General features: G+C 36.9%; 1 protein-coding gene across 1 annotated transcript in view; it reads left to right on the top strand.

Annotated features, from left to right (window-relative positions):
- Positions 1–20,899, top strand: part of anxa5a (annexin A5a) — a 28,850-nt gene extending 7,951 nt beyond the window's left edge. The window contains 11 exon segments of the mRNA XM_042493558.1: positions 1,459–1,553; positions 5,578–5,691; positions 8,461–8,551; positions 10,457–10,536; positions 10,903–10,953; positions 13,979–14,072; positions 15,871–15,966; positions 16,154–16,182; positions 16,184–16,213; positions 16,922–17,044; positions 20,205–20,899. Coding sequence (XP_042349492.1) covers positions 1,459–1,553; positions 5,578–5,691; positions 8,461–8,551; positions 10,457–10,536; positions 10,903–10,953; positions 13,979–14,072; positions 15,871–15,966; positions 16,154–16,182; positions 16,184–16,213; positions 16,922–17,044; positions 20,205–20,264 — 863 coding nt within the window. The 3' untranslated portion in view covers positions 20,265–20,899.
- The last annotated feature ends 3,545 nt before the right edge of the window (positions 20,900–24,444 follow it).

Genomic DNA, 24,444 nt, shown 5'->3' with positions numbered 1-24,444 from the left:
AGTAGAAAGTACAATATCGCCCTCTGAAATGTAGTGAAGTAAAAGTATAAAGTGACAAATACTCAAGTGAAGAACTAACTAGGAGCACAAACTAAGACAACATCTGAAATCTGCTGTGGGCATTTGTGAGAGAGGAATAACTTGAAGGTTGTGTCACATAATTTATGTCTTTGTTTTAAGGCCATTTCGCTTAATTTGGTTTTCTTTTTAATAGTTTGACCTTTGACCCCATTTCCCTCCCGCAGGTGATACTTTTTTAATTGCAGAGATGCAAAATGAGAAGCTGCGGTCGTTAGTGTAAATCAATGGGCCCGATGACAATCATCAAATTAAAGATGCACTACACAACGTAATCATTAATGCTGATGTTTCTCCTGCTAAATATAAACCTGCATTCAGCACATTTTTCACTTTCATCTCCTGCTTCCTGCCAGTTTAGAGCTTTCACAATAAGAGTCATAAGGACATAAACAATTAATGGGGGATTAGAGAATTTAAAAGTGGCGAGAACAATGATGACCTGACCTTTGCCTTTAATCACAGCTGTTATAACAGATCAGCGAGGCTTTAACTAATTTAACAAATTTATCCCTCAGAGGAAATAACAAGCTGCTCTTCAGCTTGTTTGTTTATCAGAGTGCTGGTGACTTTGAGGAGCTATTGATTATTGGATCACTGGCTTTATCCACCCCTCATGTAGTTTATTGCAAGCTGTCAATTATTCTCGGTCGGGTTTTGCTAAAGAGAGCATGCTTCTCTTAGATTATAGGTGCAAACAGGATAATGCTAGAGGAAAGAATTCAGAATATAAAGATTCTTAAAAAACAAATGTTTATTACTTTTATTCAGTTATACATTTAAACAGACTACACGATGCACAAGCATCTGAACTCTCCCCTAAAGTAAATATACAGCAGTTTTGTATTAAATAATAACAATATTAGTTATAATACTCCTGCTGCTACTACTACTACTACTAGTGATAATTATAATAATAATTACAATAACAATAAATACAGTAAAACAAAAAGGAAGTTAAACACAAATTTGATGTGCAAAAGGCGATGAAAAAAAAGTTTAAAATTGCAGTAAATAATATGAATAAAATGAAAAATTACATAAATACAACATCAATCAGGGTACATTCCTCACAGTAAATTGACATTTTCAGCGTTATCTCACTCATCTAATGCTCCTTTAGTATCACTGTTTCTGACAAAAATCCAAAAAACAAAATGTTATTGGGTTTTCTTTCTATCTATATAAGTTAAATTTAATGACCAGTGGCCAAGAGAGGGACATCTAACACTTTTCCAGCACATTGCGATAAAGCGTTTGGCTTGTAGGAGCCTGAGGTCGACCTTTTTTCTTTCAGATAGAGAACAGCTGTCTGGGTAAATGCTAACAGAGTGTTTTATTCTGTGTGTTATTTAATGCTTTAATTGACTTCTGCTGCAGGTACGGATGAAGATGCGATCCTCATGCTTCTGACCGCGCGCAGCAACGATCAACGCCAGCAAATTAAGGCAGCGTACAAGAAGGCCTACGGAAAGGTGAGCTGAGCCGCTGGGAACAAAACAGAGAGCTGATGACGGCCGGCCGTCACTCTGATGGATGGTTGCGGGTCATGTCAGCAGGTCACTGTGTCCCCGTCACTCACCGACACCACCTGGGAAACACTCGGTCCAGAAACATTCAAGGCACAAACACATCGGCTCCAGTGCACTTAAAAACACCGTCCCTTTGTTGTTTTCTGAGGCTGATTATATTCCACATTTTAATTATGAGAAAGAAAAGAAAAAAGAGCATTTATTTATTAGTCCCTCATGGGGAAATTCAGTATTTACTCTGCTGTTATTTTATTTTATTTTTTACAAATTACACACACATAGGCCCAAAATAAAGACATGCACAATAAGGACTTATACACGCACATTAGTAGAGAGATGTCAGAGCGAGGGGGCTGCAAAAACAGTTTGGGGTTCGGTACCGTCCCCAAGGGCATTTTGGCATGAACTGGCACCTCTCCAGATACAAGTCCGCCCTCCGTGTTTAGTCCATATGGGGACTTGAACTGAGGACCCTCCAGATCCCAAATCACGTCTCAACAGACCTCACAGTCATTACAAACAAATCCAGTAAAAAGACAAAATAATGTGTCCGTGTCTCAGTATGTTACTACATCCCCCAATCAGTCACACAGGCCGCGTTGCTGCAGAACAACTGCCTTTATTTTAAGCACTTGAAGCACATTTTTTCTGATATTACTTCTGTTTTTCTACTTAATTGGACACTTTGAAGATTGTGTGTAGATGAACAGCCAGCAACACACAGAGTGCTCCAAGGAGGATGATTTTCTGTAGGCTGACGCAGAAGTTAGCATCGTCCTGGTTAGCTCGTCAAAAAGTCCACGGGATTTTTCCTTTGGATTTGGGATTATTGCAGAAAATAAGCTCTGTGGTAAACAAATGCTTATAATACTTACAGGTTTTGCTCAGCAAGATAATCTCTACACAAATACACACCACTTTTAGGATTTTGAAGCCTAAATGCAGTTGCCGGAAGTAAAAAGCCAACGTTAGACTATAAACGAACTACGCCATGGTGGCATGATTTAACGTCTCCACCACAACGTGGCTGTAAAGCAGTGTTCGGCATGATGTCGTTCTGTAGTCTCATTTAGACACTTGTTTGCAACCGAGTTTTTTAAGACACATAAAAGCTCACCAGCTAGAGCATTTGTTAGTGTGGTGCAGTGCATTCTGGTAGTTGTAGGTTTTCTAAATACTGAGCAAAAGAAAATAATATTGTTTTCCTGTTTGTTTTTTGCTTTTTTCCGGTCACGTAGCAACAATTTCAAAAGTATTTGCGTCTTCCTACTGCATACACCACCCAGTTTTAAGAAAAGACCATCTTTCTAAGAGTGAAACACTTTTTAAAAAGTCGCTCAGTCATCTATAACATCAAGTTTTTCTGTCACTCAGAATCAAGGAGCAGGAGTTGACATTCTGCATTAACATTCAACAGTCATATGAGAAAGTATTCAGAGAGGAAGAGGCAGGAAGGCCAATTTCCTCCAGTCTCAGTGGACCAGAGTGCAGTGCTGTTTGTTATACAAGACCTGCACATTTTACGCTCCTCTGCTCCCACTGTCAAGTTATTCTCTGACCACCTGTGGATTGAAGGCGGCAAGTTAATTTTCTTCTGTGGAGGTTATTGAAAAGCAAATATATAAGCTGCCTGAAATATAAATAGATGAGGCAGTTTGAGAGAAAAAAAAGGTCAGAAAAATCACGCAGTAGCTCCTGGAATATCTCTGAATATTAACAGTGTTTTATCAAAATGAAGCCCATTTGCTTTCATCACAGTTTCTTCCATTACATATAATAAAACATATTTATTGCAAGAGACGCTGCCTTACCCCTTTAAAACCATTGGCATGATTTCTTTCAAAGATTTGGAAAGAAGGCAAATGAGCAAATAAATCACCCAAAAATTAATTTAAAAAATTACATGAAAAAATGTCAAAACAATTATTTAAAGGAAAAAAAGCTCCTAAAACATCATGATTACTCTGTAATAAAAATTGAAATATATAATTATAATAATTACAAATAAAGTTTTCTGGACATTTTTTCCTTAGGTTAAAAAAAATATAATTTTTTTTTTTTAAATTGAATTTTCTACATTTCTCGCAAAGTTGTCCATTGCCTTTTCCCCCATGTTTTTTAAAGAGGCTCAAACCAATTGGCTCAGGGCACAAATATTTGAATACTTGTGTAGGTGTATGAATGAAGCGCAAGAAAAGCAATGTCGATCCAGGTTTCAAAGGGTTAAAGCACTCATTTGCAGTGACAATCAGAAGAAGAAATGGTGCCAAAAAAGTAGAGAAAAACAGATATCTTTACAGTCATATCTTGCAGAGTCCATGCTCTTATTTTCTCCTTCCAGTTTCATTTTTCTAAAACTAACAGTGCATCGTTTCAGCTCTGTAAAGCACCTTTTGACAAACCCTTTATGGGAGTTTTATTTGAAATGACAGCAAGGTTGTTATGTGAAGAGGGAGATTGATTATGTAATCTAGAAACAAGGAGATTTTCTGTTAGAGGTCGCACATATTGAGCTGCTAAAAAGATGTGTTGAACTGGCCAAGCACAAGATGGTGGCGTTTTATACACACACACACACACACACACACACACGTTATTACTCACTCTTTTCACTACATCATTCGGGTCGTGCTCCCAGCAACGACCATATGTGTAATAAAAAAGAAATCAATAAAGCCGTCTGTGTGGAATATGTGCCATTTGATTAGCTGCTAGTTTAAGGAAACAATGCAAAGGAAATATATTTTTCTTTTCTGCGGGCACATTTCTTATGATTATCCTCATTTCTCAGAAACGCAGTGAAAGCAGTGCAGTTACTTAAGCCATCATCTCTGACACAAAGAACCTGACAGCTCTCTTTATATTTTAACACTTATTTGTAATAATTTCAGGATAATCTGCATTTCTGTGAAGTGTCTATTTTTCCTGTCACTATGCTTTTATGATGTCGTTATGGTTCATGCATATGAAGTGGAAAAGACCATTTTTTATGCTTACAGTCATGAACTAAATGTTGATTGCACAACGTAATGGCGATGGAATAATGACACCATCAGCTATAAGCCTCGCTTGCACTGTACAGTTCTGTCCGCTAATGGGGACAATCTCCCGGGATAATGAAGGCTCGATTTACGGCACAAAGGAAGTGTGTGTCAGCTACTCCACATCTAAAACAGAGGATAGCAGGATAATGCTGTAGTGTTTTTCCAAAGATGACAAAGGCATAACCACGCCTTATTCTGCCTCTGATTGGCTTACACTGATATTCCTGCCTTAACCTTAGCCAGTCTCACTCCTAATGCCTAAAACTAACCAACACAACCAACAAAGGCAATAAATACTAGCCAATCAGTCGTGGAGTAATAAAAATAATAAATAATGATAATAATAATAATATACTTCTTTTAGGCACTTTTTTGTTCATTTTCCCCTTTTTATTCTTGTCATAGCTGTTTGCCTTCATCAAGGCTTCAAAAGCATTTTTTAGGCTTTTTTAATGATTTAGCCACTACAATAAAGGTTTTTTAATGTAAATCCTCCTTGTTTTTCATGTTTGCATACTTTGCCTGGATTTCCTCCTCAACTTATCCTGTTGTTTCCCGTCTTCCATTAGCACCCGATATTATTTCGTGACCTACATTTGATTGTGATCCACAGAGCACAAGGCCAGTCAGCTCTCTTTTTTATATATATATATATATATATATATATATATATATATATATATATACACACACACACACACACACATATATATATATATATATATATATATATATATATATATATAAATATAAGGGGGAAAGTTGTGTGTTTTCACTTTTTTTAAATAAAGTCAAAGGCACCAGATAACGTCTTTGTTTTCTTTAATGACGCAGCATTTAAATGACGTAAAGTTAAGTACAGTGTGTAAACACAGTCATTGTTATTGTTCCTCTGGTCATTAATCATCTCTTCGTCCCTTCAGGACTTGGTCAACGCTCTGAAATCGGAGCTCGGCGGGCTGTTTGAGAGTCTGATCGTGGCCCTGATGACCCCACCTACCTTATATGACGCCTCCAAGCTGCACAAAGCTCTCAAGGTAACTGATGACATTTTCCCCAGACGCGCCACTTTTTTTGCATATTGCAGGTCTTATATGTAAATGCGTGGAGACCGTCAGACGATACAGTTTATTCAGCGGTGTTAGTGCACAGATGTTTCAACATCTGTCGCTGAAACACTCCACTGAGCATTAGACCTTTTTCACGCCACTCACTTCAACTTGTCATAGCAGGAAGACAGTGATGACGGTTCCTCTCTATTTAAGCCCTGCCAATAAACCAGCGTGCACAATGACACAGGCCCTGGCACTGACTCACATAAATGGAACTCAGCCATTGCGGATGTTATCAGTAACCTGTGATCGACAAGTTTAAATGTCTGCCATGAGAGAGGCCCGTGTCATGTGATTTGCCATTTAAAAGATGTCTGAATGGTTTATAGTCGTCTGTTGTAAAACTATTCTCCAACTCCTGTCAGCCGGCTGGTACGTGCTGCAAGTCCTCAACAAATTCCAAGCAGCATATCCAAAAACCTCCTCAGCTAAAAACAATGAGCCTCACTGCAGGAATACTCAGCTGTCTTTGCTTGGGGGCCACTTTTGTAAAATGACAGGAGGCCAGGGGCCAGTCGCAGCAGCCTTGCACATGTCTCTAGGATTTTAGGATGATAGGACACTTTAGGAAATTTATAGGATTTTAGGAAATTTATATGATTTTCTGAAATTGCTGGAATTTCAGGAAATTTCAATGATTTTAGGAAATCTCAAGGATTTTTGGACGTTTCTGGAATTTTAGAAATTTTGTCGGATTTTAGGACATTTCTAAGATTTTTGGACGTAGTTAGGATTTTGGGACATTTATAGGATTTTAGGTTTCTGGGATATTCAGACATTTCTAGAATTTCAGGAATTCTAGGATTTTGGGGCAGATCTAGGGTTTTAGGACATTTCTAGGGTTGTAGGACATTTCTTGGATTTTAGGACGTTGCTAAGATTTTAGGACATTTCTAGGATTTGGGGATGTGTGAAGAATTTCAGGACTTTTAGATCTGCTCTTGACTGAGTGCAGATTTCTAGTTTTATTAGCATTCAGCAGCTGCAACTTCTTATGAGTTGCTAATAGCTTGAAATTTCAGAACTAGGAAAAGACATATCAGTTAATTTGATGTTCAAAAGATGCATTGTTGTACATTGTCACAGGTATCAAACTTTTTTCAGGTGTTGTTTTTTTGATTTTGTTTGTTGCATTGTCAGGAAATTGTAATTAGTTGTAAATTGCTCAAGGTTGGACCTTCTTTGTGTAGTAAGTGCTAAAAATCCCAAACATGTTTTGGTTTTTGTTTGTGTGTTTGTTGAATCAAAACAAGAATGACTCACCGAACCTTTACAGCAATGTGCTGAAAACCATTTCATGCTCATTGAATTAAATAAGCCAATATTAAAAGTATTGGGTTGTTGCAGCCAAAATCAGGCTAAAATTTACATGAGCAACAACCAGCTGGAAAAAATGTTACTCTGTGAGCCAAGCACAAGAAACCTCAGAATGAGAATCACCTTTTGAGGCCAAATATGTGCACATATACAAGGAATTGACTCCTTAGACAGAAACAGCCAGGGACAAAGACAACAAAGCTGGACAAATAAAGGTAAAGAACAGACAAAACTATTATACTTACAAGTACTCATGCTCCATGATGAAAATAATTTCCCATATGGTGTCATTTTCTTTATGTATGTGCTTCAAATCTGTCCAAGGTCAGAGGTTAAAGCTGGATTTTATTTGATAAACTCTTTAGGGACACAGTCCCGTCTTATTGTCCTTGGGACTGCTTCCAATGACGTGTTGTGTCTTTGCTTCTCAGTGTAGGTTAATACAACAGTCCTGAATATGAGATTTTTCTTCATATCTATCTGCTGCACCTCTGATGTGGCTCAAATTGATAAGATGTCACACTAAAGTAGCACAAACCATCGGCACTGTGAAAAGAAAGTATTTGGTTTTAACTTGGAAACGCTGGTAAGTTGACTGAATTTGAGAAAAGTTGAATTATTACAAAATTACCTCAAATTATCTTCTTAAATTCGTTCAACTTAGATTTTTAAAGCAGCCTAGACACTCGTTTATAAAGTTAAAACAATTCGTTTCTTTTTACAGTGCACAGATTTATCAGATTTATTGGAGCTGTAGAACAGATCTATTACCAGATCTTTTACTTTATAGTTGTATAAATTACTGAACTTTCAGATATCTTATTATCTTTGAGTCATAACATACTCACCACCTGCTGATTTTTATGTCAAACTACTTTGAAGTAAGGAAAATAGATTTGGCAAAACTCTGGTTCCTCCAAGTTGTAAATGGACTTTTTTTTCAGTATTCATTATTCTTTCATCACATTTTCTTTTGTGCAGTGCAAATTAAATGTTCAATCAAAGTGAAAGCAAAGCATTTAGGAATTGGCCTCGACATTCCTATCACACCTACCTCCCCATCTGTTCGGGGCGTAAGACATTTTTGCATGGAGGTTAATTAGAGCAAAGAGAGGAGAATTTGCTTTTAAGTAAAGAGTGGACCTCGAAGCTGAACTCTCTCTTCAGCTGAGGTTATTCATTCTCTAATTGCATACCTCGTCGCTGTTTTGTGCTGACAAATAATATTTATTTTCCTCATCCATTTTTCTTTAACATTTTTGCAGCTTTTGTGTGTTTTAATCGCAAAATATTGCTCTTTATCGACCTTAAGACAGACAGAATGAGAACACGCTGGTGCACAAATCCATGTTGTCTCATATTGACTTTGGTTCGCAGGGTGCCGGGACTGATGACGACGTGCTGATTGAGATCCTGGCCTCCAGGACCGGCGAACAGATGAAAGACATCGTCAAAGTTTACAAGAAAGGTGAGTGAGACAAAAGCAGATTAACATGTTCACTGTTGTTTGTCAGTTAAGCTCTGGGTATCGGTGTTATGTGGCCAAGAGTTTAAAAAGTAAAAAAAGTAAAAAAGTCTTGTTTTTTGGACGGGGCTGCAGCAGAACGTAATTTGGCCACAGGAAAAAGGCCCACCTAAAAAAAAAAAAAGCATGCTGTTAAAATCTTTCCCATAAAATTCAGGTAAATTCTGGCAGCTGTAGTTGCCAGCTTCCTACCTTTATTTTACAGAGGCAATGCCACAGTTTACGTCAACAGTATATTAATGTTACATGAATTACAATATTACACAATATTGGCCCTAGAAAGCATTAAGATTTACAGTGTTTTACTGCATTTTGAAAAAAAAAAACACAATCAGTAATTGTACACAATATTTAGGATATTTTCACAGCTTCACCTTGCCATCAGTCAGCCCCTTCAGATGGGGACCTGAAGCTCTTATAAACATCTCTTCAAATCCACCAGACTTCATTGACAAAAACAGTCATTGGGGGGGTCCATCAATTCTCAAATTTCACAAATAAAAATTGCGAATATAAAATACACCTAATCGAAACATGCCAGTTTCCAAAATACGTTTTTACACTCGCAGCAGGTGGTATTTCAGGCGATTCCAAAAAGCCATATTCCACAAATCTGGAATGGAAACAGTTTATTATATAAGTATATTATAGGTCTCATGATGCTATGGCTTTGGGCTTGTCAGTAAACTGGCTCCTTCGGACATGATGCAGCAGGCGCTACAAGTTATTGAATCGTATAACTATTAAAAAGTTGAGCTGATCATCCAGAAGTTTTGAATCCATAATTCCTCTGTGAAATTGTGGACTATCACCTTCCAGAAATCCCTCATATGTGGCCAATGTTTAAGGGGCTCACATGACACGCCTACGTTGCCTTTCATTGGAAATAATGACGGCTTGTGCGGTGGCTGCAAAAGAAATAAAGCCTTCGCCATGTTTCTTGGCATGTTATTGCGGGAGGAGAAGTCGCATGACATCACTCAGTGGAAACAGTCATCTCGCGACTGCATTTTGTCGACATTTCTGAAATATCACTTAAGGTTTTTGCAAATCTGTAACAGAAAACTTTGGTGTTTTAAAGGGTTACTTTTAATTCACCAAAGTCTGGTAATAACAAACAAACTAATAGGTCGAGGCAGCGGTCGAACAGCAGCTCCGGGGTTCTACAAGGTGAAGTAGCTGTTTTTGTCAGTGGAGTTCAGTAAATTTGAAGAGAAGCAGATAACGGCTTCATTTCCCCGTCTGAAAGGGCTGTCTGATGGCAAAGTGAAGCAGTGAAAAGTGTGGTGTATAGTGACCTCCCAGTATATTCCACTGGGGAAAATGTATTGCTTTATGAGATCAAAATAAGTATCTTAACCGTAATGATCATAAGAGGGTATAAAAGTTTGACACAATACAAAATGATTTTTATAATTCTGTATAGATTTCTGATATCAGTGGTATTTTCTCCAGTGAGCAGAAGATGTAGAAGACGTATTTCCCGGGTGCACCTCTCTGGTTTCCCACTGTAACATGGAGAAGTTGTGTCATTAGTGTAATGAATACACTGTATCTCTCAACACTTGTGTAGCTGTAAGAACGTCTCGAACATATCAGCTTCAAATGGCAACAAACCACAGTGGAAAACAGTGTGACAACAAAGCGCCAGAGGGAAAGAGGCCAGTTTATTTGATCTGGACAAAAGAGAAGGCCGAGCTGTCCGTTAGCCGACTAATCCAATCTCTGCTGTCGGAGATCCTCGGGTACAACAGACGAGGGCCCACTGGGGTCGATTGCAGCCGCGCGTGACTTTCGTGAACACAAAGTGTAAACAATCTTCTGCCCCCTTTCTCGTCTTTCCTCCAGAGTTCAGCAGCAAGCTGGAGAAAGATATCTGCGGTGACACCTCGGGGCACTATCAGAAGCTGCTGGTGATCCTCCTGCAGGTAGAGAGAGACAGAGAGGGGCTGGTGGAGAGACTTGTGTTTCCTGATAATGAGAGCTGCTGTTGATGCTGTTACACGGTCATGAGAGGTTTAGGTGTGGGCTGGGGGAGAAATGAGAGCACAATAACACAGTTTGTGTCTCAAATGTGTTTTAGTTTACAGACGGAGATGTAATATTAATGCTTTGGGGCAGATAATGTCATCTTCAGGGATTACCTGGGTTGAGAGGCTCTGAGCTCTTTGTCTTTCCATCCACGCTGACCTGATTTTGTGTCTGTTGTTCTACCTGTCTGTCTGTCTGTCTGTCTGTCTGTCTGTCTGTCTGTCTGTCTGTCTGTGTGATTGGTCATTTGTCCGGCTGTGAAGGGCAGCAGGGAGGAGGGAGTAAACGAGGAGAAGATCGAGAAGGACGCCAAGGTAAGGCAAGGCGGCTTCAGCACATTTCCTACTACAGGGCAATTCAAAAAAACTTTACAGAGCAATTAAATATAAAACATAATAAAGGATACAGATTTACAATATTAGATGAATGATAAATGGTTTTAAAAAGAAATAAAGTAAAAATCACCATTAAAAATAGCAAAAGTGCAGACAAGAGGTGCAAAGATATTATTTACCCCTTTGAAAACTAAGCAAATTGGTTTGCTTTCTGTCAAAAAACAGGAAGAAGAGACGAGGAACTTATCAAGAGATGGCCCAAAAATTTGTAAGAAATGAGTTTAAAGTTACAAGAAAATTAAAATTAACAGATACAGTATATAAATGTAGTTTTCGGGGCATCTTTCCCCTGTTGTTGGATAATAATAACAATCACCGCTAGCTAAATTTTTTTTTTGTGTGTTTTTTTTCTAATTTATTGCCAAGTTGCTCATTATGTTTATTTCCTATTTTTTCAAAAGAAATTAAATCAAAGGCATGTGAATGCAGCCCAAGAAAACTGATGTCGATCCAGGTGTAAAAGTGTTGAAGTGATATAAAAAATCAAGTTAAAAAGAAGTTAGGAGTCATTACTTGGTGGAGTGGGCAGTGTGAAAAGTGGTTATAGTCGGGGTTTGGCTAACAGGTTATTCCAGGTCTGTGCTGCATGATAACAAAACGCTGCTCCACCATGTAGGTAAGAAACAGGCACATGAGAAAAACAACAATTTCTCACAATTTAACAAATGTCCCTCTGATGTGTGCAGAGAAACTTTTTTCCATCAACAAACCCTGTTACAGTCAGCGCAGGATGAAGTACCTGAAAAACAAAGTTGAGTGAAAAATACAGATATCTTACCAGAAAATTGAACTAAAAGTTCAAGTCACCTATTATATACTACTGTCTGATATTTACTGTACTTAAAGTTTTAAAAGTCATTTTATGATATTGAATGTACTGTAGTATTGAAAGTAAAAGTACAAGAAATTGCTGTTAGTTTATTTAGTTCATTTCTTCCACCTTAAAAATGGAGCGTATATTACACTTAAAGAAAAACAAGGTCTCTTTAACAGCTTTACAACAGATTTAAAGAACAATGAACAGTGAATGAAGAATCCAAAAACTTAGAAAACCCCATTTATAAACTCTTACACAACTCACGCAGCATGATCCAAGTCTCATTTATCCCGTCGTCTCTCCAACAATCAACACATTAAATATGATTTTGGTTAAGATGAGGCGGGAAACTCACAGGCTAAAAGTGTATTACTTAATTCATATTAACTCCAGCATTAAAGTGATGAACACATCAATGCATTAATAATTAAAATTCAACAATATAACAAATCTGAAATAGGCCATTCTGCATAATGAGTAGTAGTAGACTTTGGGGACTATAAATACATGTTGATGTCTGTTGTCTTAAGTTAATTTTTAATGCAGAACTTACATGTGACAAAGTATTTCTACACTGTAGCACTGCAGCATTTACTTTACAAAATATCTGACTTCTTCTTCACCACTGCTTGACTCTCTGCTGGTTGCCTGGCAACGGGTCCCGGCTGAAAAAGTAGTCTGTCACATGACGTCCCATTTGAACACCTCACCTGGCAGCCCAATTAAAAAAAAAAATGCAACCTTGAGACCTTTTGAAACGGTGGTCTCACAACAACTTTAGTTTGAAAAAACATTGCAAAAAGATGAGGTACCAAAATTCAACATTTAGTAGCTTTAAAAACTGAAAACCACAGTGAATATCCTGTGCAGCCCTGTGAATGGTCTACAGAGAATATCTGATTAAATTTCACCATCTTCTTTCAAATATCACAATGTTGAAGATGTGATCATGTTTGTGAGGCTGATCATCAAAGTGCAGTTAAGCTAAAGGCCAAGAAAGAATAGTCAATAGGGTAAATTAATTATAGGATATTAACCTTTGGGAACGGAACATCTTTGTTTCCTGGACCATTATTAATTATTGATATTGAGTCGTGAATTGTGACCCAGTAATGATAAAGTGATCCAACATGTATTTGAATGTACTACAAATTATTAAGGCACAAGCTGTGCTTGACACATGATGACACTTTTTATCAAAGTGATTATTTGCGTCGTCATCAGCAGTGATATAAAAAGTATTCTGATCCTTTACTTAAGTAAAAGTAGATATACCATAAAATACTACAAGTTAAAGGCCTAAATTCAAAGTGTTACTTAAGTAAAAGTACAAATGTATTGTCGGCAGAATGTTACGCAGCACTTTACTTAGATAGTTTAAAGGTTTTCTTTTGTTGTGTAGTTTAACTTTAATTATTCATTTAACCTGCTGCGTAAATGAATGATGATGAATAGACCTGGGTGGTATGTTTTCATTCCTTTATACCTTTTAGATATTTCACCAGGGAGTATATGTTATTTGTGTGAAAAAATGGATTAGTAAGTATTTTCAGAAAACTTGTAATTCTCATTATTAATAAGATAATAGTAATTATGTATTTTAAATTATGTTATACTTATCATTTTTTAATTTTATTATTTTTTTTTTTTCTTATTTCAGTTATTTTCTCTTTAATTTTTTAAAGGGTTAGTAGAAAAAGGACTATTTGTATTTTTGACGGCATTGAAAATCATACCTTCAGGATTTCTAAAATACCCCGGTAGACAGTAATACCTCGATACCAAACATGCCTAAAGATGAGTTTTCTTAAAAAAAAAAAAAATCCAACTGAATGATCAATTATTAAATCAGTTGGTGAGTCTTTTAAAACTTTGTCATTTGACCAACATTAGAAAAAACTTCTGAAGCTGCAGGTGAAAGAACCTGAAACACAGAATTTCTCTTTAATAACAAAGACAATTGAGCAAAAAAAAACTTCTCCGTGTTGTTTTGGCACAGTGCAAGGTCCTACATCAGTGCTGTCATTCCTGCGCCGCCTGTGTGTGTTCAAATAAGTCACGTCTACACAAGGTTAGCTCTGTGTGTTTGTGTGTGTGACAAGCAGAGGTGTGTGTCTGCCATTACAGGACTTGTATGCTGCTGGTGAGGGCAAGTTTGGCACAGACGAGGAAAAATTCATCACAATTCTTGGCAACAGGAGCGCAGAGCATCTCAGAGAAGGTGAGCGTGTTTGTGCCAGCGTGTTTAAATGTTATGTGTAATTTGTCAGTCAGCTGCTGAAAAATCAAAGATCAAAAGTTGCAACTTATAATCACTATGCACTCATGTTTTATTTCACCTAAATGATTCAGAAAGGGTCATTTTCTGTTCAAATATATCTTTATCTTCAATACCTAACTAGAAATTTCAGTAAATTTCTTTTCCCACAAAAGGGACAAAAAGTGGAAGCCAAAACAACAACAAAGTGAACACTACACAACTTAGACACACAGGGGTAGAGCGGGTTTGTAGAGTTTATTAAGGTGTGATAAACAACCACAAACTCAGCTGCGGTCCTGAGGGCACAAACGACTGGCTGCAACAGAGACTTATTTAAGCTGGTTAGTGAGTCAGATGCCCGAACTGAAGGCACAACTCACTGAAAAATTAAAGCGTGCAGCAAGAAACAGGTCAGTCGACGGGTTAGACGAAGCTAAAGTGAAAGGGAACGTGATCCCCAACAAGAGTGAGCAGTGGGTGGCCGAACATACTGTCCCTCTGCATGAGTCCTCATACTTAACCTTTAGGGACTGTTTGGTGCATTTTACAGGCTTTTCATTCTTCATTTTTTAAATAATTTTGGCTGTGTTCATGCATATGGCATACATTTTGGCAAGATTGTGTATTTTTCTTTAACCTTTTAATTTCCAGCTCAGCTCCTACAATAACTCTAAAGCACTGTGTAAACAAAATTATTACATTCATACTGTTAAGGGCAAAACAATGCTCATTAAAAACCCATTCAAACTGCAGTTTTTTGATCCCACAGCCATCAAAGCATAAAAACATGCTTTGTGTCATTCTTGGCTTTTGCCTCAGAAATTTCGTTTTTACAACTATATCATTTTTATTGTTTTCCACCTGATGGTGTCTTTTTTAACATTTTTGGCATATGCAGAAAACACATGCTATTTCCACTAAGTGCACTGTCACAATCAATGTTGCTGCAAATCACTGACATATCCCAGGCTGTGATAATTAAAAAGAATCAACTTTGTCTGTAGTATATTGAAAATAATAATTTTTTTGTGTATTTTTTTTCTCATCAAACAACATAGTGGCATCATGACAACATCTTGATTAATTAATTAAATTGGTTAAAATTCTGTAAATTAATGAGTAATTGATATTTATGATTAGGACTGATGTTGGTTAAAAAATTTAATTCAATGACAGTTGAAAATCATATAAATGTTAAATACTTCTTTTATGGGCTGATTTTGTATGCAGAGCGATACAACTACAGGTGTGACCAGCATGCACCTGGGTGGGCAAAATGTTTGTTTTTTTTCACCAGAGCAAGAGAGGCAGCGGAAGACATGATTCCTTTGTTCCTTGGTTTGCTTGTTTATCTTTTGATAAATAAATCAAGAAATACCACAATAACTATGAATGACGCCCATGCTGCGTCAGTGGCCCTTTAAATGTTTGATGTAAGTTTGATTTTTGCTGACAAATAGCCGCTACGAACATTTTTTGCGGCGTTAACAGGCCGCTGAAAAAACTGACGTGGTTTGCAAAATTCACTCTTTAGTTAATTTTGGTAGTATTTTCACTTTCAGCTGATCATTAAGTGGTAAATTGATGATCTGATGGTTGTGCTGTTGGTGTTCCTAAAAAGTGGATTCTTATAATACCAGTGATCAATAAATACTAAATATGATGCCATAAAACAGCCAAAATCACGAGGAAAATTAACAAACAAAGCACAAAAGTCATGTTAGTTGTATATGTGTTGTGCTTGTTTTGTTCTCTGCAGTGTTTGATGCCTATAAGAAACTCTCTGGCTCCGATATAGAGGACAGCATTAAGGGAGAGACCACTGGGAATTTGGAGGACTTACTGGTAGCTGTTGGTAAGACCTGAGATTCATCAGGACACTTTTCTTTTTTTTTTTATTTGTTTTTGGCTAAAACTCATGCTTTAATAAAAGAGATGATAACACTCTGTGGTGGAAATCGATGCCAACACAACGACAAAAGATTATCATGGCAGAAATTCAATCTCACACAGAGTCCTGACGTTGCCTCTTTGCTCCGCAGTGAAATGTGTCAGGAGTGTCCCAGAGTTCTTTTGCTGATGGCCTGTACAGATCTATGAGGGTAGGCGTCACCGTCACACAACCTCAAGAGTGTTGTTGTCAGGTTTTGTATGAGACTTTGAGTATTGGGAGAAGAAAAAAACTTTTTCAAAAGGTTTTCTGAAAGAAATTTTGGAACCTGTTTATCTGATCTCCTCGAGTCCTTAAGGGACAGCCCTGCATTTCTGGATATAGTCATGACCGAGCCAAGAAATAGTCTGGCACGTGATCATTTTTCCAAAGTCGTTTTTGTATAAATTCAGCAAATGAGATGTAAAATTAAAAAAAAAAAATCATACAAACAAGCAGATGGACAGAAAAAAGTAATACTTACGTAAAAATAAATACATGAAATATATTACATTCGCAAATCTAAATCTGCACACCATACATTTGATAATTTTTTGCAGTAGTCATGTAGTGTAGTCAAGAAGCTTAAACCTCCAAAATCACTGGATTAGTCCTTAAATAAGAACCCTCTGAAGACAAACCCAGTTGTGTTTTTGAAGTACTTCTTCTTAGTAACTTTTCTTCCTCCAAATAGGATTTACAGTATAGTTAAGGGATTAAACATCACCATATGAGACAGTGTGAGGCCCTCAGTTACAGAATGTCTCTCTGAAAGAAATAAAAAGAAAGATGTTTTACAGTTTCTTGGACTATAAAACTGGTTGAAGATGCAATTTCATAGATTATTAACTCTGGCTGCTGAATTTGCTTCTGTGTTTAGCGCGCTGGAACTGATGACGACACCCTGATGAGAATAATGGTGTCGAGGAGCGAGGTGGACATGTTGGACATCAGAGCCATCTTCAAAAAGAAGTACGGAGCGTCTCTTTACAACACGATCCAGGTACGGCTCACTCTGACAGCCCTCTGTTTCTTTATGATCTCTACTTAAGAAGAAAATAAATGTATTGATGTAACACCTGATGTAACCGTTTTACCCCGCTGACGCTCTAAACATGCTCATCTGTCCCGCTGCATGCTTTAAATCACCAGCTGTGTGTACGACGTTCATGCCGCTGATACGCCATTCATGTCAGTGCAGTGATGGGTTGGAGATCGGTGATTTACTTTAAATGCCTTTTTTCAGCGTGATGAGACTGAGATGACGTTCTCTGCTTTTCACAGCAGCCGAAGTGAATTAATCTATTCTCCCGGGTCCAGATGTTCCTTGCAGTGAAGAGTTATTGCCATCCTCCTGGAGCAATGCCAATGCTGAATAGATTAATGACATCATGAAATAATAAAATATATAATTTAAGCAATATTTAATTTTTGACACTTTTTGTAGAGTTCATTTTTATTTCATCGTTCCAATTATTACTTCAAGTTGTGCCTTTTATCAAAAGTATTCATACTACATGGAGGTATTTTTCCCCAGTGATGCCTTTTCATGTCACTTTTTATGACTTAACACAGACAGCTGATATTTTGATTGTTATTATGGCTGCACTCCATTTATATTTCACTTCAGTGGCCCTTTTATTGTGCAGGATGGTTCATTGTCGTGACTTACTGGCTCTTTGAAATGAGCGATAATTGATGTCATTAGTTTCACCTGTGCTCTTCCTGCTGCGTCGACGATGTGTTCGTGTTCATATAGGAGGTGCAATAATTGTGAGTGTCTCACTTGTATTTGCACGAACCGTAAATCCACTTAAGTGCCTGAAAAAGCAATTTCAGCCCAAGTCTGTCATCCAAGGTAATTAAACCCACATTTAAAGATTTATGGGCTAAATAATCAAAGCTGCTACAGCTCTCCATCCCACACGATGTGTAAGCAGCGTAAAAGGAAAACTTCTGAAAACAGTTTATTGTTTCTCTGATTCCTGCGTCCTCGACCTCGACCAGTCCGACCCTTCAGGCCAATATCAGATCTGCCAGCTACTTCCTGTTACAGCGAGCTAAGAGAAAGAAACACCTGTATTCATGTGCTTAACCCTCAGGGCTTGCTTCAATATTACACACACGTGTATCGCTCTGTGCAGAAAACTTGCTTTTCATAATCAAGCTTTAAAAAATATTAAAAATTAATATTATTTTTTGTACTTTTATCTAGTTAATTTTTAACTACCATCTGCCTCATTCATAGCAATTAAAAAATTTAAATGCCAGGTTTTTGTCATGATGCTACTCTGTTTTTAGATAGAAAACAAACAAACACAAAAAAAAAAGAATTATTTTCAATATGCTACATGCAAAGTCTATTTTTTTTATTATAACAGCCTGGGATATGTCATTAATCAGCAGCAACACTGAATTCTATACATTATTATTTTTTATGCCGTATCAGTATTCAGACTCATACTGCTCTGTGCAAGATATGTGCTTTTCATCAGGGTATAAAATGTATTATACATCAGTGTGATTTCTACTTTTATTGAGTTTAGTTTTTTAACCAACATCAATCCGAATCATAAATATAAATTATTCAGCAATTTTCAGAATTTTTTACCTTTTGAATAATAGGTTCTTGTCATTATGGCACTACGCTTTTACATGAAAAAAAAAACAAAAAATGTATTATTTTTTAATAAACTACATGCAAAGCAGAATGCAAATTTTTAAAGTAATAAATAAATAAAAGAAAACTGACAGTGCTAATGTGAGCAATATGAAATAATGCTCAATAATTTGAAATAATGTGTGAATGCCCAGACGATTGTTTTTTCTGTTTTATTTTTGAGGCTTTGCTTCAATGCCAGGGGACTTCACCTGAAAACTGCTCATTTGGATAAACATAGACATTTCTGATAATAATAATAATGCAAATAAATTTGTTTATTCATTGTTACCGATAGATAAATAAATATACAGTACAGACAATTTAAGAATAGATAAACCTTTATTGATCCTCAGAGGGGAAATTTGGTTGTTGAAGCAGAATACAGTCAATGTAAAATGTAGAAGAAATCAAAAATATATAAAAAAAAAAGGTAACTAAAAAAGGGGACCAAATCAAAATAAAAAATAAAAAAGAATTGAACACTATAACACATGGTGACAAAGAATGCAAGGTCATGTGACAGTGATTTGGTTAAAAGTGACAGTACTGATCAACAGCAGATAATATCACCACAATAAGCATTAAAGAAAATAAAAACTACCCAGGCTAATTAATTATCTGGTTAGCTGTCATCTCTAGCCTTGTTGAGTTTTGGCCGCTCACTTTATTTACTGCAGACGTTCACAAATTCAGAATAAATGTGCTCAGCTGTTACTCAGGCTATTTTATATATGCATAGTTTAATGGATCCAGCTAACATGAGCATTCGCTGAACCTGCTAACAGAAGCTGAGGACGTGTGATCAGCTGAAGGGCGACAGATTTGAGTTAACGTTCATTACATTAATGCATTAATTTGGCAGACCACGTTTGTCAGAAGTGTTGTGCTCAAGGACACTTCAACAGGTGGGAAGGAGGAGCGGGCGATCAAACCGCCCGAGCTACAGCCGCCCACATGCACGAAAAGTGGCAGTGTGATTGGAAAAATATTTGCCTTTATGTATTTGTTTTTACTTTGTTTTTGTTTTTTTTTGTTTTTTTTGGTGCTGTATCTTTTGGATACCTGCTGCTCACAGTCTGGCACCTGGTTACTACCTTTTCATTAAGCTCTGAGCTCACCTCAGTGCTGTTGGGATACACACCCATAAACATCCTGAACAAAAAAAATAAGAAAATAAAGCCAGCGGGCGAAGTCTCTGCAGAAAAATACACCGCCACACACAGAGTGGGTCAGAAGCGATGATTGAGAGGGATTACTTCTGTATGAGACTTTGTATTGTTTTTTAAAAAGATCCGGCATAGTTAAGCTTTAACTAAAAAGGTATCAAACAAGTGTAGTGAAGTAAAAAATGCTAAGTTTACCTCTGAAATGCAGTAGATTAAAAGGAAAAAGTAGCAGAAAATGGAAATACAAATACTTTACTAAATTGTAATTTAATAAAGTCGTTGAGTATATGTATTTACTTTCCGCCACTGATTCCGTGTCTGTTGTTTTTCTGCAGGAGGACACAGCCGGGGACTACCAGAAGGCTTTGCTCTACCTCTGTGGTGGGAATGATTGATGCTGTTAGGATGTGTAGCAGCACTGACTGATGAGCCGCTGTGGTGCGGCCAGACGAAGCCTCACGTCAGATGAGGTTATTGATCCAGAGTTGTTCATTCTTTTTGACTTTAGCTCACTATTGATAGAATTAGTGTGAATTTCCCACTCGTCATTTTCGACTTACGATGATATCTCTCTTGCGTTAACTCCAGTTAGAGCGCACTACCTTAAAAATGTTTTGTTTCTGTTTAATATTTGACATTTAAACAGAAAAAAGCTCTATGAGTACATACACATGCTATGCTTCAATTATTGTGTTACCTTAAAAACCTAAATAGTTTTTGCTGTGGCCCTATTTTTTGTCATTTTACACGTAGTTGTTTTTAGTGCTCGCAGCATGTGTTAAATGCAACTTAGAAAATACAATACTGCTGCTGATTTATTAAACGCTACATGTCGACAGCTCTCCTGCTCTCATTAATTACAAATGAACTGCTGATCCGGACTTGAATTACAATGCGGCTGTCAGTGATCAGTGAGTAATGGGACACTATTAGACATTTGTTGACTCATATAAAGACATACTGCTGCCCCCGTGTCTTTCTGCATGGCAGCACCGGATGTCAAACAAATTGGATGTTTAGATCAAGAGATGGGAGATGAGTTCGCTCTGCTGGGTTTGTGCCACATGGTGGCAGCAAAGTCTGAGACCAGCTCACTGTTTCTCTGCACTGCTTTTATTCACACATTTAAATTACACTGAATTTATAGCACTTTTATCACTTGTTGTCTTTATGTGGTCTTCCTCGGTGTAAAGATGTGCTACTTCAGAAATTATTTATATATTTTAGGCTTCACATAGTCAGAAAATGCAGGTACTACATTGAAACTGGTTCATACTGTGACTGAACATTTTTTAACTGTATTAGGTAAAATTTACTTATAACCTCATAAGATTTAAAGCTATTTGTTTTTTCAGGCCCTAACCCTTTAAAACCTGTGTACATTGACTTCTTGTAAAAAAAAACAAAACAAAAAAACAAACAAAAAAAAAACATGGGAAGCAGGCAATAAGCAACAAGACATGGCCCCCAAATTAGTAAGAAATAAGTAAATAAGTTACAAGAAAATTACCCAGAAATAAGCAAAAATAAAAATAAAAAGGAAAAAAATTAACAAGAAATTACCCCCCAAAATTGGGGAAAATCTATTTTAAAAAAATATAATTATATTAATTATTAATGTAGTTTTCTGGACTTTTTTCTTAGTTTTTTTATTTCCCCCTTTTTAAACAGTAATAATAATTTACAGGTCACTTTCTCGTCACCTTTTACTAATTTTCTGCAATTTGTGGGACATTTCTTGCCAAATTGCTCACTGCCTTTCACCACATGATTTTGAAACAATCGAACCAATTGATTAATACCAATCTGCTCAGGTTTCAAAGGGTAAAACAGCTTTTTAAAGGCGTCTTAATGGAGCTTAGAAAAACTAATGTTGATCCAGGTCTCAAGAGTTCAGCTGTTTTACCCAAGTAACATACATTTTCTTTTGTTTGTCCTATTGTTTTGTTGGTCCTTTTTTTTTTTTTTTTACATGTCCCTCTAAATCGGTCCATTTAGATTTGTATCTTATGTAAAGAGTTTAAAATAAAGTTCTGGGTTTATAAAGGGCTTATCCTCCCAAACGTGGTCTCCAGCAGGCTTACATGAAGTGATTTCACTGTTTCTGGGGAGACTTAAAAATAACACACTATAATTTCATCTCTGTGATTCCAGTGGGAAACATTGCATCAGTTTCTCATGATTTTTAGGGCTAAATTCAAGACAAGGTGATTTTAAGCAGCGAGCTTGTTTGCCTGCTGCACTCTCACAGCTGTAAATAGAAATCTAGTTTCATACATTTATCCCCACAGTCACTCAGACACAGGCCTATGAGCCACAAAATAAATCTTAGTGTTTATGTCTCTGTGATTTACAAACCTCTTTATGTTCCCGTCTGCCAGACGTTATGTTAGGCGTTTAAAATACCACCTGAACCACCTTTCATGTATTGGCATGCTTCCCCTCAGAGCCTCGTGCTGTTTTTGCAGATGAGTATTCGCTCCAGTGCGACTGAAAAATGACTCGCAGATTGATGTTTCCTTTCCTCTGCATTATAGTCATTCAGGTGTAAGGAGCTGCAGCTGTCTGGGCTGTTTGTTGCAGCTTCAAAATTATGTTGTTTCAGATAATACGTGACTGAAGTAAAAATTATGTTTTGCAAATGAATGTATTTTACCAATTAAAGAATGTGAAGACTAAGTTTAGCTAATCCAAACAAACCCACGATAATAAAGAAGACAAGTATGTCTTAGACCAAAAATACAACACAGTAAATAAGGAGGGAGATATAAAACATTAAAACATTACACATAAACTCTGTCATGCACTTAAAATATTTTCAAAGGTCCAGTGTGTAGGATTGAGGGGATATATTGGCATAAATTGAATATAATGTCTAATATAATAAGTATGTTTTCTTTAGTGTGTAATCACCTGAAAATAAGAATCATTTTGTTTTTGTTACTTAGGAATAGTTACTTATGAGCTTTTTATATTAAAATATGTGGGTGGGTCCTCTTTCACAGAGTTCCCCGGAGTTAAAAACGTTTTAATTTATGTTTGTGGCATTTATGCACCTATATAATGAAGTGTAGTGTTGGCTACTGCTGGCTGTTGATAGCAGTCCTCTGATTTAAATGAGGTAAACATGCTGAGTCAAGGCATTTTAGTTTTAATGCGGCCTGATCGGACACATTTCAGTAATTCTTTAATAAGGAAGTTAATCAGGAACAAGTCCAGTTTGTGAAGTTTTTATTGAGACCACAAGACCGTTAAATTTTACCCTCAAAGGATAAAAATAGCAACACAAACTAAATGATTTTATTCCTAGCTTCAGTCTAGTTTTCTTTCAGCAGGTGCAACGGTAAAGGTCTCAACTGAGCTATGATACAAAATCTCTAGGATATGACTACAGTTTGGGCGGATGATATAGTTGTTAATCAATGAGAATGACTCAGCGGTTATGTGGCCAGCAGCTGCAATTTTCTGACTGATTCATAAATCACTTGCTCTGTGTCGGGCGCTCATTTCCACTGCAGGAGGACGCTGTAAACCAGCCTCCAGTGTCACATTTCATTCTCCAATGAAAAATGAAAGAAATAGAATTATTCAACAATTTTGGAGGGTTATATAACTTCCCTTACCAAGTAAAATAGGTGAATCTCAGCAACGTTTGGTCAGTTACAGGCCATATTTTTTATTTTTTATTTTTTTTAATTCTCTTTTTATTGAGTTCTGACAAGGTCCAAAAAGATAGTCCTTATTGGGCTTAGTAGTTTTATCTCTCCAAGCCTTCTGTTAATAAGAGATACATTCGGAGATGCTACAAAAGTGAATTCAAGCAATAAATTCAGAAGCCAAAAAGGACCGATAAAGTAAATAGTACAGATATGAACCTGGAAAAACACATTTTTCAAAAAGGTAAAAATGCGCTTCATAAATAGACCAGAATTTTGGAGTGTGTCTTCACGATACTTCACGAAAACCATTAAAAATAAAAGTAAATAAATACAAAAATAAACTAAAATGAATTCACTTTAAATAAATGAAGAATATACAGGTGTAATATACTCTATAATCTTTTTAAGAACTTGTTCTGTTGCAGTCAAATAGCAAAAGTAATCCCTTCCATCTTAAATATGTCATGTATAATGTCAATACAGGCCATATATTTTAGATTTAGACCTGGTCGATGCTGCTTTGTTCAGATCGACCACCGGCTCCACACACTCTCGTTTCACACTAACAATGTGATGCTTGTGGTGTTTCATTAATTCCCTTCAGCTCTTTGTCTGAGTTTAAAGCTCTTTATGGCCTTTCACACACATACAAAGGCATTCATAGGAGTGTGTAAGCCCGGTTGTACCCAAACACACACACAGTGCCAAATCTCCTTAGCGTCAGTAGTGCCGGGGTGTGTGTTCTCCTTACTTTCAGTTTCACCAAGGCCCACATCTCTCAGCCAATCAGGAGGCACAGGCGGTCAGGCCACCGTCAGTCCAGGACACCCAGAGCCCAGTGAGGAAGGATGCTTTGGCTCAGCTTTAACCCTTTGAAACCTCGGAAAGTTGGCTTGATTTTTCTCAGAAAACAAGG

Source organism: Plectropomus leopardus, chromosome 9 (assembly GCF_008729295.1).
Source record: "Plectropomus leopardus isolate mb chromosome 9, YSFRI_Pleo_2.0, whole genome shotgun sequence".
NCBI classification, from domain to species: Eukaryota; Metazoa; Chordata; class Actinopteri; order Perciformes; family Serranidae; genus Plectropomus; species Plectropomus leopardus.
This window is presented reverse-complemented; position numbering and strand designations above follow the sequence as displayed.